The sequence below is a fragment of the Marmota marmota genome, unplaced genomic scaffold, assembly GCF_001458135.2.
Source record: "Marmota marmota marmota unplaced genomic scaffold, marMar, whole genome shotgun sequence".
NCBI classification, from domain to species: Eukaryota; Metazoa; Chordata; class Mammalia; order Rodentia; family Sciuridae; genus Marmota; species Marmota marmota.
Genome location: NW_026000171.1, coordinates 3,998,529 through 4,012,559, shown reverse-complemented (window position 1 = coordinate 4,012,559; position 14,031 = coordinate 3,998,529). Strand labels below are relative to the sequence as shown.

Genomic DNA, 14,031 nt, shown 5'->3' with positions numbered 1-14,031 from the left:
ACAGTAGCAGGAGAAAAGGGATTGAAATGCCCTTTGATATCCTTTCATCAATTTTTGTGGGTGGGACTTTTCTTAAGCCTAAGTCCCTTATAAGTAAAAGAGAAAGCCCTTAAGTGAATTATTTTGCATGAGAAAAATCTAAAAGCATCAGCCATACATCTGTACATTCAGAGATAATATTCAAAATACTTAAAAACTAGTATGATGCAGGTCATATTGGTTACCAGTTGGACCGGATGCCCAGCTTCTCATAATTGGTGTCAGTCACAGAAAATCAGTGTGCTGGTATGACTATATAGTGGCTGGACCTATATTTCATGGCCTCTCCTCACACCTAGCATGGAAAATGGGTATAGACATCCATCCAGCCATCCTACATTCCCAGTTCCATCAGGAATACAGATGCACCTTAGGTCCTTAGTGCCTTCATTTCTGATGTGCTCTGTTAAAGAGACTGATTACACTGGACAAGATCTCTTAAAAAGTAACCAACTTGGTCTCCTGCCTCCAAGCAGACCTGCGTTTCAAAATTATGACAGTCAAGATGGACTGATTTCCTCTCCCTTCCACTCGATCCAAGATCCAGCTCCTTCTAGTTTCTATCCAAGGCTTGATTACATGCACACATGCTGCTTAGCCGCTACTGTCTGTTAATCTTAGCTCACCTTGCCATGGCCTTTACCACTTTACCCAGTACACGTCCACCCTGATCCTTGCAGAGTAGAGGAGGCAGCCAGTTCAGTGTCTCTCCCTGGGATTGCCAACCTCCATCTTCAACTCAGAATCCCTCGCCCTGATCTATCTATAGTTGCACGCATCTACGAATAGAGAGGTATGTTGAAGATGAAGGTATTTGCAACAGATGAGGGATTGTCTTGCAGGCCGGGGCCCCTGAGAGTAGCAAAGGGTGTCAGGTCATTTTGTAACTCGATGGTTCACATATGCCGAAAATATTTGCACTCTGATACAGCTCTCTCTGGTTTCAGATTTAGGAACATTCCAATGGTTCAGGAATCTGAAGGCTCCAGGCAGACCACATTTATAGTCACTTGGGGAACCTCTGCTTTAAATACTCTCAAAGGACAGGAGGCAAGAAGGCATGGTACAGCGAGGAGCCACTTCAGCTTGGCTGCTTGATCTCCCAGGATTAGCACTCCTCTTCTACTGTAGGGAGTCAGGGGGCAAACTCTGGAGGTCATGGGGCCCATTCTATTGCATCCAGGGTGCTGCGTGTACGCGAGATGAGGACGACTGAGAAGGAAGTGAGAGTATCAGATGAGAACTTGGGTGAGTTTCCTGGACATGGTTGGAGAGGAATTATCATCTGTAGTCCAAAGCCTCTCTACTTCCTTCATGCCCTATTTTGCATCCCCTTCCTTGCCAAAGAGGTTGCCATTATTAGGATCCTTGTCATCTGAGGTTAAAATAAGACCTGGTTCAAAGTGAGGAAAAGTCACGGGCAGGCAGCCTGGCCCTTACTTGTTCTTGGAGCACACACAGCATGAAGTCCTCCAGGCAGAACAGCTCTCCACAGAACACCCAGTTCCTCCTGATGCCTCCAGTGGACCTTGTTCAATTGCCCTGGGCACTGCTCTGCCACTTTCTTCCAAGAAGGTGACCCCCTTCTACCCCTTTGCTTTAATGATGCATCCCAGTTTCCCTAGAACCCCCACAGGCATGAAGCTCGGGGCATCTGATCACTCTTTTCCTGGTTGGCATTGAAAGTTTACACCCTCTTGTCCTGCCCTCTTTGCACTCAGAGGACAGCTGCTCCCAACCACCCGTGTCGCCTGTGCAGTCAGCGGCCTCTGAATGAAAAGATGATTGGAAAGAGGCAGAATGGGAGCAGATCAATCCTTCTGGCTTGACAGGTGACATTCTTGCAGGCAGATTCCTGCAGCGATGAGGCCAGGGGAAAGAAACTCGATGCTTTGAAATACTTTTGCTCTGAGAATATATACAGAGATGTATGGATATACATTGACACACATGTGCATACTCCCACCCTGGCCCTTTCCTGTGCACATGGTCACATTCCACAAGTGTCATCTCTACCTTCTCTTCTCAGGTGAGGTCAAAGCACAGGCTTCATCACTAGTCTAAGATGCTGGTGGCAACACCTCACTTGGGTGAGTTAAGTGCCATGGGATCAAGTAGCCAAGGAAACAAACCCAGGTCTCCCCAGGCACAAGATAAGCCTGATTCAGAAGTCATGGGGAACAAGAGGGAATCATTCACTTGTGCAAAATTCCAATAGAATAGATATATAGCTGTCAACCTGTGAGCCCCTGTTCATGGGTCCTTATATCCTGGGAAGAAAGTGAGTGACAGTCATGATTGGAGACACCTTGCTGCCCCGCTTTACACGTCCATATTTGCTCAGGGCGATGTAGGTCCCTCGGTACAAGTCTGACTCATAGGCATTGTAGTTGTTGGGCAGGAGGGTTTCTCTGAACTTGCATTCCTCTTGGAAGCTGGGCTGTGGAAGAAATGCACACACAGCAGAGATTCAATAACACATGAGGAGTGCTGCAAATGGCAGCTGAGTCTTGTCGAGTAGTCCCCTGCACCAGTGTGCCCTCCCTTCCCTTTGTAAGACAAGCACCACAGATCTCAGCCCTCCTGGGAGAACAGAACCTGGGAAGTCTGAACAGGAGAAACTTCAGAGCTCCACGGCTCCCCTTCATGAAGAGGAGGCCAGGGCAGACGTGGGTGGTCTGTCTGTGGGGTGGGATGCTGCTGAAGCTCTATCAGTCAGGTCTCCTGACTTCTAGGCCAGGACACTTTCTACTCGTCCTTAGATCATAATACATTCCATTCAGAGAAAGGACCAGGGAAGGCCATAGGAAGCTGCTTTCTCAAGCCCATTGTGAGAGACAGTCTAGTGGAGGAGGATTGAGACCCAGGGTTTTATTTAATGACTTTTCTACTTCCTAGTTGTGTGAGCTCCAGAAGTTTCCTCCCCTCTCAGCCTCAGTCGGTTTTGTGCAAACTGTGTGTGGAGCGAGCTGGTGAGGATGGGGAGTGGAGGGGCAGGGAGAGAGGATGATCTCTTAAGTCCTTCCTAGTACTGTTCTTTCTTCCCATTCATGGTCACTCCATTCCCAAGTTGTTATTTCTCAAAGAGGCCCATTCTTGATTTTTTATTTTGAACTTGGGAGATGTCTGGTGCCTCTTAGACATTTGTTGTTCTCCAGGGCCATGAAGGAAGGGAGACAGTAAGGGATAGAAATTTTTACCTGAAAAGGAACCTGGTTCCCAGTGTGGTAGGTGGTTCTAAGGAGTCTGGGGCCAACAAGAAATGGCTCCCTTCAAGGCTAATTTGGTAGAGGTTTGTGTGTGAACCACCAGTTCAGAAGATGAATTTTGAACTTCCTGTCACACATTGACAACTTCATTCCCAATAAGTCACCCAAGCCACTCATTCTTCCTAGAAAAAGGTCTTTTCCCTCTCCACTTTCCTGAGTCTCTGATCTGGGGGAGTCCATAGGGATTTCTGTGCTCCTCAGGGGTCTAGAGAGCAAGGTGGGAGCCAGGAGACTTTGAATGTAGACTTTAAAATGAATACAAAATGAAACTGAAAGAAATAGGTAGAGTATAATTTCTCCTCCTTCCTGATGACTGAAGTCATTTGCTGTTAGAAACCACCCACTCAGTAGCCAATCAGTGGTGCCAGGGGAATCATCTGACCTTCTCTACAGAAACCCTACTATTAGCATCCTGGCCTCACAGTTATGAGGGGTGGTAAGGAGCCCGTTCACCAGCATCCCAGACTCTAGAACCCTTTGGGGCTGGCCTCCCTGACAGCATATAAACACCATTGGATCGCTATTTCTCTGAATGTTTTTCTTTTCCAATAGATTCCAAGATTCCTGGGTCAAGGACTAGGTCTGCTTTGGGATATGATGCTGAATTGAAGGTTTAATAAAAGCAACACTGAAACACCAGAGGTACTTTCAGGGTGGTAGGAGAGTGAGCCAGGGGCCAGAGGGCCAATAGGAACATTGTGACCAACCTCCCTCAACACACACCCTCACCCTCCCTTGCTCTTATTTACTGTTTACAAAGCCATTTTACATATGTTAATATGCTTGAGGTAAACTTGAAAGCCTTCCCTAAGCTCATGCATATCCTACCAGGAGATGGGGTTTCTCTTACTATTAGTGCTCAGTACATATTTATGGAATAAGTCCAGGAAGGAATGCCCACAAGCACAGAATGAACTCATCAAAGTAGATCAAGAGCATATCTGCATCAAAGCTTTGCACTTCCACTCTTATTAGTTATGTGAACCTGGACAGATTATTTATCTTCCTAAGCCTTAATTCCATCATCTGTAAAGTGGAACAGAGAGGATAATTATGCCATAGAATTGGAGTGAGCATCAACAGAATCATGCATGGGAAGTCCTGGGTCTAATGCCCGGCCTGTACTCTGACTGAATCACCAATTACTTTACCATAAAACCCTTAAAAAGGATTTTTGTTGTTGTTTTTTCACTTTGGGTCACTAATCCCATAAGATTTGCTGTGGGTTAGTGGACAGTTTACCTTTTAAGCTCTGCAGTTTCTGACTAAGTGACTGGGAGGTGTGAGCTAGCAGGGACAAGCACAGAGGCAGGATGAGGAGGAAGTGGTACCAGCCCAGGTATCTCGCTGACCATCAGGAGGCTCTGAATGGTGGATTCTCCACCTGTGCATGGGGTGTAGAGTCAGCCACAGGACTCAAGATCACTGATGAGCAAAGCTTGGGAGCTGAAGTACTAGAAGTCGAATTCAGGATTGGTTGTGAAAGTTAAATGGGAAATAAATTCCACTAATTAAAAGGTCTAGTGCAGCTCAACGAAAAAACAGTCCAGCAGTCAATCAAACATATAAAAATGAATTTAATATAAATATAAAAGCATCATTCAAATCACTGGAGAAAACATGGTGTTGTAACAACTGGATAATATACTACTACTACTACTACTACTACTACTAATGATAATAATAATACAGTTTGAACTATATCAAAATAAATTCCAAGCTGGGTGTGGTGGCACATGCCTGTAACCCCATCAGCTCACAAGGCTGAGGGAGGAGGATCATGAGTTCAAAGCCAGCCTCAGCAATTTAGCAAGGTGCTAAGCAACTCAGTGAGACCCTGTCTTTATATAAAATACAAATTATGGCTGGGGATGTGGCTCAGTGGTCCAGTTCCCCTGAGTTCAAGTCCCGGTACCCCCCAAAATGAAAAAAATAAACAAAATTCCAAAGCAGCAAAATTTAAACATAAAAAAGACAATCATTAAACTCTAGAAAAAAAATTTGTTAAATTTTTAATTGTATGTGTGTGTATGGGGGGCAGGTTCTGGGGATTGAACCCAGGGCCTCACATGGGCTAGGTAAACATTCTAGCTGAGCTACACTTCCCACTTTAAAAAAAAAAAATTATTTTGAGACAGGGTCTCTCTGTGTTGCCCAGGTTGGCTTTGAATTTGTGATCTTGTGGCCCTCCTGCCTCAGTCTTTCAGGTAGGTAGGATTACATGTGTGCACCATCATGCCAGGCCAAAAATATTTTTAACAATCTTAGAAAGATTCTGGAAATGAACATTTATAAAAAACAAACTCTCAGAAAAGGAGATACAATAGCATTTGAGCATAAGTGCCTAGCTAAGTGCAGTGGCACATGCCTATAATCCCAGTGGCTTGGGAGGCTGAAGCAGGAGGATCTCAAGTTCAAAGTCAGCCTCAGCAACTTAGTGAGGCCCTCCCTAAGCAACTCAGCAAGATCCTGTCTCTAAATAGAATAAAAAATAGCTCTGGGGATGTGGGCTCAGTGGTTGAGTGCCCAGTACCCCCCCCCACAATCACCAGATCAATCCCTAGTACCCCCCCAAAAAAAGAAAATATGTCTAATAAGAGAAATGTATATCATAATCAAGAGATCACATTTTCAATGATCAGATTGTAAGAGAACAGTGTTTGATACTATTCTGCAGTTGGTGAGCATAGAGAAACAAGGAAAGGTGTGTACATTGTTATATCCTCCATAAAAGCAACTTGACAATATTTACCCCAAAAATGGAGATAGCAAATGATCAGCAATTCCAATTTTAGGAAATTATCATATTGTCATGTGCTTCCATGTGTCCCCAAAGTTACTGCTGCATTATTTTTCACAATAGAAGACCCAAAACAACATATGTATCAATTAAGAGGGGCATGGTTGAACCACTTATGGTGGATCCATGCCATGGAATACCATTCATGAAAAAATAAGAACCCTCTTGGTGCACTGATACAAAGTGGTCTTCAAAACATACTGCTAAGTGAAGAGTCAAGGTCTGAAAGAGTGTGCAAAGTACGTTCCTGTTCATGTGAGCTTTACAACATGATGTCTAGCGTGGTCCATGAGGATCTGGTAACAGTGGCTGCCTCTGAAGAGACACTCCTGGGCAGGGAGACCTGGGCAGTGGAAGATTCTTTGGCAGATTTATTTCCCCTTAAACCATGCTCATGTGTCATCTGTGCAAATAAGAAAATTGTTTAAAGTGGGAAAATAATTCAGGGTAGAAGATGGACCAGGAAACGTTTTTTATCAGAAGCAGGTGGTCTGTCCTGGTGGTGTCCTGGCCCTCTCCACCCACCTGCCTTCCCCTCTGTTCTAACTTTACATGTCCCTGGAGAGGAACCCGCCCAGTCAGTTTCCAGGAGAATTTATTTCTGATCTGGATGGTGGTTAAGGGGGAGGTTGTGTGTGCTGTTTGCAGACTGGAAGGGAGGAAATCAAATCTTAGGGTGGAGGGAGTGGGGCAGAGGAAGGGGGAGGTGTCAAATGATTCCCTCAAGAAACACAGGACAGTGCTCACATCCCACTGTCTAGAATGTATCCAAGAGCCAGCCGTCCTAAGAGTCTGTGTCTCCTAAACCATTAGTTAAGTGTGCATGACTGCGGTGGTATACACAGCTAGCCCTATGTGAACATAGGTTCTGCATCCCAAAATTCAATCAACTGAGGATTGAAAATATTTGTAAAAAAGATTGCCTCTGTATTGGATGTGTACAGTCTTTTTTCCTTATTATTCTTCCCTAACAATATAGCATGACAGCTATTTATGTAGCATTTACATTATATTTGGTACTAAAAGTAATTTAGAGATGATTTAAAATATCCAAGAGGATGTGAATAGGTTATGGGCCATTACATAAAGACTTGAACAGAATTGGATAAACATGGATACCAGGAACCAATTTCCTAAGGATACCAAGAGATAATGTGTTATACTTAATTCTCTGCTCAACAGATTTTTTTTTTTTTCCAGTGCTGTACATCCTAGACAAGCACTCCGCCACTGAGCTGCATCTAGCCCAGATCAATAGATTTTGACTATTCAACCCCTCCCGCCATACACACCTCTTTGGAAGATCACTACTTTAATTTTTATTCCATTCTTTCTCTCTAGCCCATCTCATACCCTTAGCTTCCTCCAAAACTCTGTACAAACCTAAAGAGCAACAGAGAACTAGGTGAAGTTTCTTTCTTGAGTCCTCTGCTTTCTCCCTGCTGGCTCCTGTCACACCCGCCCTCCAGGGGGTCCAGGTGGCTAGGAAGTCTATGGCACCCGGTAGAGGCAATGCATTTTCCCTGGAGTCTGCTGGAGCTGGATGCTTCAGGTTAATGGGATTTTTCCCAAGGACCAGAGTGGTGCTCAAGACCCAGCCTCTTAATTCATCTCCATCATATCCCAGAGCTTAAGGTTCTCATGGCTCAGGAATGTTGGCTCCTCAGCTCTAGTGAGAAAAGCACTTGGGCCAAGTGAATGCCGTGTTAATAAAAGCAGCTACCGTATATTATTACTTGAACAAATGAAAATAATTCCAGCAGATCACATTTCCTGGGCCTGCCGGGCTCAAGCACCAATGTGACAATGTCTTAAATTCCACGTAGGTTTCTAATCAGACCCATGTGGAACCGAACTTCATGTTACAAAAAAAAAAAAAAAAAGGAAAAGAAATGCATTCATCTTGCACAGTGGAGAAGGGCCCTCTGAGGAGCAGCAGGAGCACATCTCTGGGTGTTTCAGGTAAGTTGCCTCAGGCAGAAATGCCCTGAAAAGTCTGAGGAGGACAAGATAACCATGCTCTTGTCTTTGGTCAGAGCTACAAAACTCCAGTCTTATCCTCTGCCTGCTGTGTGAGAGGGGAAGAGGCATAGGGATGGGGTGGAGTGGAAGGAGTTGGGAGATGAGGGGGAAAAAAAAAAAGAAAACCATGTCCTAAGCTGCTTTCCTTTTGTTGTTCTTGATTGCTTCTTCCCCTGTTCTTAGTTGAACGTCTTCCAACTCTGAAGATGCTAGCATTTTCTAACCCCTTTTCCTAACATACAATTGTTAAGGAAAATTGCACTGTCAATTTAGATATGCTGGAAAGTGTTTTCATGAGATGTACCTTTCTTCTCATTCCTGTGGAGCCTTCAAAGCAGTTGGTGTTCTGTCTGCAGGGCTCAGGTCCCTTATTACCACAAAGTCTCTCTTTGTCTTAGGGCCATCTCTCAGCACTTCCACTTGGTGGGTGTCCATTGTCATCCCCTCAGGAACCCCATCCTCTAATAGGTGGGAGTGGCAGCTAACAGAAAGAAGGGAGGACTTGGTCCCCATCCCCCAACACAATGCCCCAGGTAATCAGCATGGAGTCTTCTATGGAGGAAATCTATTTGTGCTTTGCACTTGTCAAACTACTATTAATTAGAAGGGTGTAAAGGCTGTTAGGATTATTAAAACGAAAACCCCTTAACAGCATAACTGAATTACTAGTATCTTCTTGTTAATATGTATTTTTCTTAACAAGTGAGTGTCAACAGAACCACCATCAGCTGAAGTTCCTTGCGTGTTTTTTTTTAAGTTTTATTTTATTTTGAGACAAGATCTAAGTCCTAATTGCAATCCTCCTGCCTCAGCCTCCTGAGTCGCTGGGATAATAGGCGACACCGCGCTCAGCTGAGTTTCTTAATTTTAAAAGAAAACAAGAAAGTTGGTGTTCACTGATTTCAGCCTCAGTCTACACCTGAGAGACAGCATAAGTCTACGCCCAGAGACGATCATGGACTTTGCCGGAAATAAGACAATTAGCTAGAAACTGGAACTGCCAAATGCGCTTGCGCTGTGGGCCTTCAGCTCATTATCCGCGGAGCGCTAACGCGGTGCACATAGCTACCATAGGACCCTGGGTGTGAGACCCGGGACACGATGTCCCCGTCTGCAAAATGACCATGCAGATTGAATGCACCTCTCACCGGGCGTTGGGAGATAATGCTTCACAGAAGCCCTCTGCAGCGTGCCTGTCAAACAGTAGGCGCTCAATGCAGGGTAGCTATTTATATTGTTTCGGAAGGGAGGCAAACTACCCTCAGGCTCTGCACCACTCTCTCTGAGAAGCAGACACATGGGAGGCCTTGGCCCTCATTCTCTGACCATGAGTTGCCACCTGGTCCAGTCACCAGTACCCCCCACCTCGTGAGGGTTCCCTTCCCCCCAAGAGAAATTCCATTTAGAGGCAGTAGCAGCTGAGCCACCCCAGCGAGGAGGCAGCGCAGGGGGCTTAAAGGGAGATAGTGTGAATGAAATCATCACCCAGCGGGAGTCTTCCTGGCTCCAGGGATCAGTTGGCAATTGTTTTTTTAGATTGTGATAATGGCCCCTGAAGGGCAGAAGAGGGAACCAGTTTAGGGTTGTTCAAGAGCATCTGGTCTCCAGCCACACAGGTGCCCAGCATCAGGTGCCCAGGCTTGGGCACAGCTGTCCAGCCCCTCTGACCCTGGGGTCCAGGGAGGAGAATCTCCCACCTAGGAGAAGATGCTCTTTGGTCAAATGCTGCTGGGGGTGGGCAGAGTGAGAAAGGCGAGACTTCTGGACTGGGCTGGGTTAGTTCATCAACCCTTGACCCCATCTGTAGTCATTTGCCTGATGGGTTGGGGTATCCCACAGTTCAAAGAGATGTCTGCTTACCATTTGCCACTCTGAATGCTTTTCCCCCCTTGAGGCATTTTCTCTGCTAAACCTTATATTCCTAGCCTTTCCCAGCTTTTCCTACCAAGACCAAGAGGTTTACAGTGGAAAGTGCAATAAATTTACCCTAGATTTGTGCTCCTCCCTCTCTCCACAATGGAGTTCCTTTCTGGATAAGGAGAAAGCAATACTAGTTTTACTATTAAGGGTGGTGAGACTAACAGTTTATGTAATTTGTGCTTCCTTCCAGATTTACCTGTTAAAATCCCAGACTTGTGAGGTAGACAAAGGGGAATGAAGGGAAGAGGGGAGGATGGGATAGGGAAAGACAGTGGAATGAGTGTGATCTAACATTCCTAGTACATATGTGAGTATACCACAGTGAATCTCACATCATGTACATCCACAAGACACTAATTAAAAAGAATGCTATAATAGCAGAAAGATCAGTAGAGTAGAGGGAAGGGAACAGGGGGTGGGAGGAAGGGAGGGGAGGGGACGAAATTAGAACAAATTATAATTATGTCAACATATGATTATACTTTTATAATCATGTCAAAATGAATTCCATTGTCATGTATAACTACAAAGAACAATAAGAAATTTAAACAAACAAATAAATAAAATCCCCTGCATAGTCAACAATCCAAATTTCCAGCTCTCCAATTCAGTGGGAATCTGGGCAATATTCAGGCTGGTTAGAAGATGCTTTTGGGGAGGATTCACCTCATGGAAGGGGTGCCTGTTCCACTAAAGTCTCTGGTTGTTCCCAGGCTGCTTCCTGTCCTCCCTTTCACTTTTCCAGAGAGTGATAAGGAGGTAAAGAAGGTGTTGGAGAATTCTAAGCCACAGGCTGTTTCATTTCAGGTGCCCTCCAAGTCTCAGGGCTAGTATAACACTGGTGATTCCCTGTCCTCCAGAAGCCCTGTAGCCTGGTGGTCCCTAAGCCTGCCTATGCTCAAAAACACCTGAGAAATTAAAAAACAAACAAATAAAAAACAAAAACAGATTTGCAGCCCTCATCTCAGCCCTGCTGAATAATAATCTATGAAGGAGGTCCCTGCAAGGTGATGCACACTATCCACGGAATCAGGAGGAGACCCTGCTTTTCATCCATGCCATGCGTGTGCATATACCATCCCAGACTTTGAGATGTTAGTTAACACTAAAGGTTATGAACAGAGGCCATCTGGTCAACCTGCTCCAGTATTTAAAAGGCCTCTTTTGCAGGGATAGCCCCCTACAATCCAGCCCCAGATCTGTTTGTTCACTTCCTGGTCTTCAGTTTGTCCTCCAAGGGGCAGTAAAACAGCCCTCCATACACTCCCCATAAATAACTCTGGTATTACTTGAAGATTGCTCTGAGGTCTTCCTTTTTAGCTTCATTTCTGCTGTCAAAAGAACTCAGTTTCGACAACTTCAACAGGATGTTTAAACCCATATTTTAGAATAGGCCAAATCACGGGCTGAAAGTCCCAGGTGGGTTGGAGAGCAGAAATTTTGATTCATGTGCTACATGTTGGCTACTGTGCTGAAGTGTCAGCATGTAGCCTGCCAGAGACCATCTATGGTGGCAGAGAGAGGGGTGGGACCAGTGCCTGCCAAAGGGGTGCCACAGAGGGGATCCTTCTCTAGCTTGTAGGATCAAAGACCAGAGGACAGCAAACCTTGGAATAAAATTTCATCACAGTGCTGAAGATGGGAAACGGCCTCCATCTCCATGCTTCCTGTGGCAGTCTAGCTGGGATGTCATAGGGCAGCATTCGCAGGCTGAACTCTCACCTAGGCCTGCTTCTCTGGGCCTCTCTGGTTCAGGGAATCAGACCTTTCCATGAGCCTGGATGGCAGCTGTATACCAGAGTGCAGACTTCTCTGACCCAAGAACTCCCTGTGCTATGGTTTCTTTAAATGCAAAGGCCCTGGCAAATGGACCAGGAAAATCATAGTCTAAAGCAGACATCAATTAATTCTGAAGTTAACAAAGCAGGATATTCTAGGAGCCCTCACTTGCAAGGGCTCCTTTCATAGCCCCTTCTTTTCTCATTTTGGATAAAGAGTCACTTCATTTTGGATAAAGATAAAGATTCACTGTGCTGTATTTGTATTATTTCCTTCAATTGTGTGTCAGGCCTTATGCAACCTGGAGTTTCCCCTGGCCTGATGAACTCACCGTTGTGTACAATCTTCCTTTACTGTTCATGGCAATGAAGAGTGCACTTTTCACTCCAAAGAGACTCACCACACCTCGCTCCACTGTGGAAATTTCCAGCAGGCCTGACAAGGAAACGGGGGTTATATTACCTAAGGCTCATATAAATCAGAGTGGGGACTCAAGCCCCACCAGGGCATCCAGTCCGTCCACCTCCTCCTAGATAGCCAGACCCTCTGTGACCTCTGTCCTTGATCTCTCTAATTTTAGGAGATCCCATTGCTAGATTCATCATGTCGAGCCACTATCCTCTGAAATATCAGTTCTGCAAGAAAAGCTTCTACATCAGTGACCACCATGCATCTATTTAAGATTAGCTTTGAATCTGGACTTTCACTGAATCAATCCCTCCAGATCCTTGGCTTGGGTAAAGCCATGAGTTCTGATTATTATTATGATGATGATTATTTAATATAGGCTCACATGTTTTAACAAATCTCAAACCATCCTATCTAGGAAACATTGCAGCTACACAGAAGCTATTGGCTTGCATGGATCCTGCAGTCCCCATCCTGTCTCAGCTGGGAGACTATTCATGCATAATGTGTCAACTTGTAGTATAAGGACACAGGGACAAAGGGAGCAAGTTGAAGTAAAGAGAAGAATGTGCTTCAGCTGAGAATTTTGCAAACCATTTGCCTTTCCTTCTCAGAGAGGGAAACTGAATAAAAATAAGTTCATGTCTAATTTGGTCCAAGAATCCTTAGTCAGTCTCCCCACTGCTGCCCCATGGTTTTCTAGGCTGATGGTCCCTAGGGGTCTTACAAGGCCTCAGATGGGCCAGTAATGCTGAAGTAATTAGTGCCACAGGGACTGCATAGGGTGATGGCAAAGGCCACCAAGATGCTCAGATCTCAGCATATTGAGTTTGCACCCAGGTAGGGTCCAACCAAGTCATCTAAGCAGTGCATATCATTTCTCCCCCTTTATAGTAGGGCTCCATCCACCAGAGCAAGACCCCTTCATCTCTTAGTTCTGCTGGAGCCCACATCCCCAAATGTCTCATCTGGCTGCAGTAGTCACTCACTGTAGGGGTTCTCCTCGTGGGTTCCACTGATTCTGCCGTCGGGGGACACCTGGAGGTGAAAGCCGATGCCCACGTTGCAGTAGAGTCTCCGCTGCCGCTTGATTCCCACCAAATAGCCGCTTTCCCAGTTCACCCCGGCGATCTCTCCAGCAAGCCCAGCTCGAGACCTGGATAGCAGGGTGCCCCAGCCTCTCGAGTCCAGCAGCGTACTGTTGGCGCGGGTGCCTGCAGGCGAGGGCACCACCATGCCCACTAGGACGCCTAGGAAGACGAGAGCCTGCAGCGTGCCCTGAAGACGTCCTGCTCCCCGGGACATAGTGATGAACAGCCTCTGTCCCAGGGCCATCCACCTTGCCTCTCAGGCACGTGGTCAGAATTAATGGCCCTAAAAATACCGCCCTTCTTGTTTTTCTCCCCTCAGCATGGTGGCAGGGGCTTATTTTTGGAAGGCAGATGAGGGCTGCTGACATGAAACCAAAGCCTGCTTCGGGCACTCGGGTTGAGAGCAGAGGGACCCAGGCTGAGCCGCGGCCGGTAGGGACCATGGCTTAGGGACGCTCTCTAGCTTGCTCCGTCCCGAGGTGATACTATTTGATTTGACCTATCTTTATAGTTCAGCAGCCCGGCCCTCCCCTCCACCCATCATCCCCCTGACGTCAGCTGGCCTAGCTCACTTATCCAGGACTGTAACATTAACCTGCTCCTGGGCCTGGCTGCCTCCCCAGACCCCCATCACCCTCTCCACTCCCCAGGGATTCTGGGAGCCACTGTCATTCCAACTATGAGGCAGGAATGAAGTTAGCAG

At 46.0% G+C, this 14,031-nt stretch overlaps 1 protein-coding gene across 1 annotated transcript; it reads right to left on the bottom strand.

Moving 5' to 3' along the window:
- Nucleotides 1-2,131: 2,131 nt before the first annotated feature.
- Fgf6 (fibroblast growth factor 6) lies at nt 2,132-13,807 on the bottom strand. Its single transcript, XM_015500743.2, has 3 exons — nt 13,227-13,807; nt 12,161-12,264; nt 2,132-2,479 (listed from the first exon to the last, which is right to left on the bottom strand). Exons 1-3 carry the CDS (start codon nt 13,570-13,572, stop codon nt 2,303-2,305), a joined length of 627 nt encoding a protein of 208 aa, XP_015356229.1. The 5' UTR covers nt 13,573-13,807; the 3' UTR covers nt 2,132-2,302.
- Between the last annotated feature and the right edge of the window lie 224 nt (nt 13,808-14,031).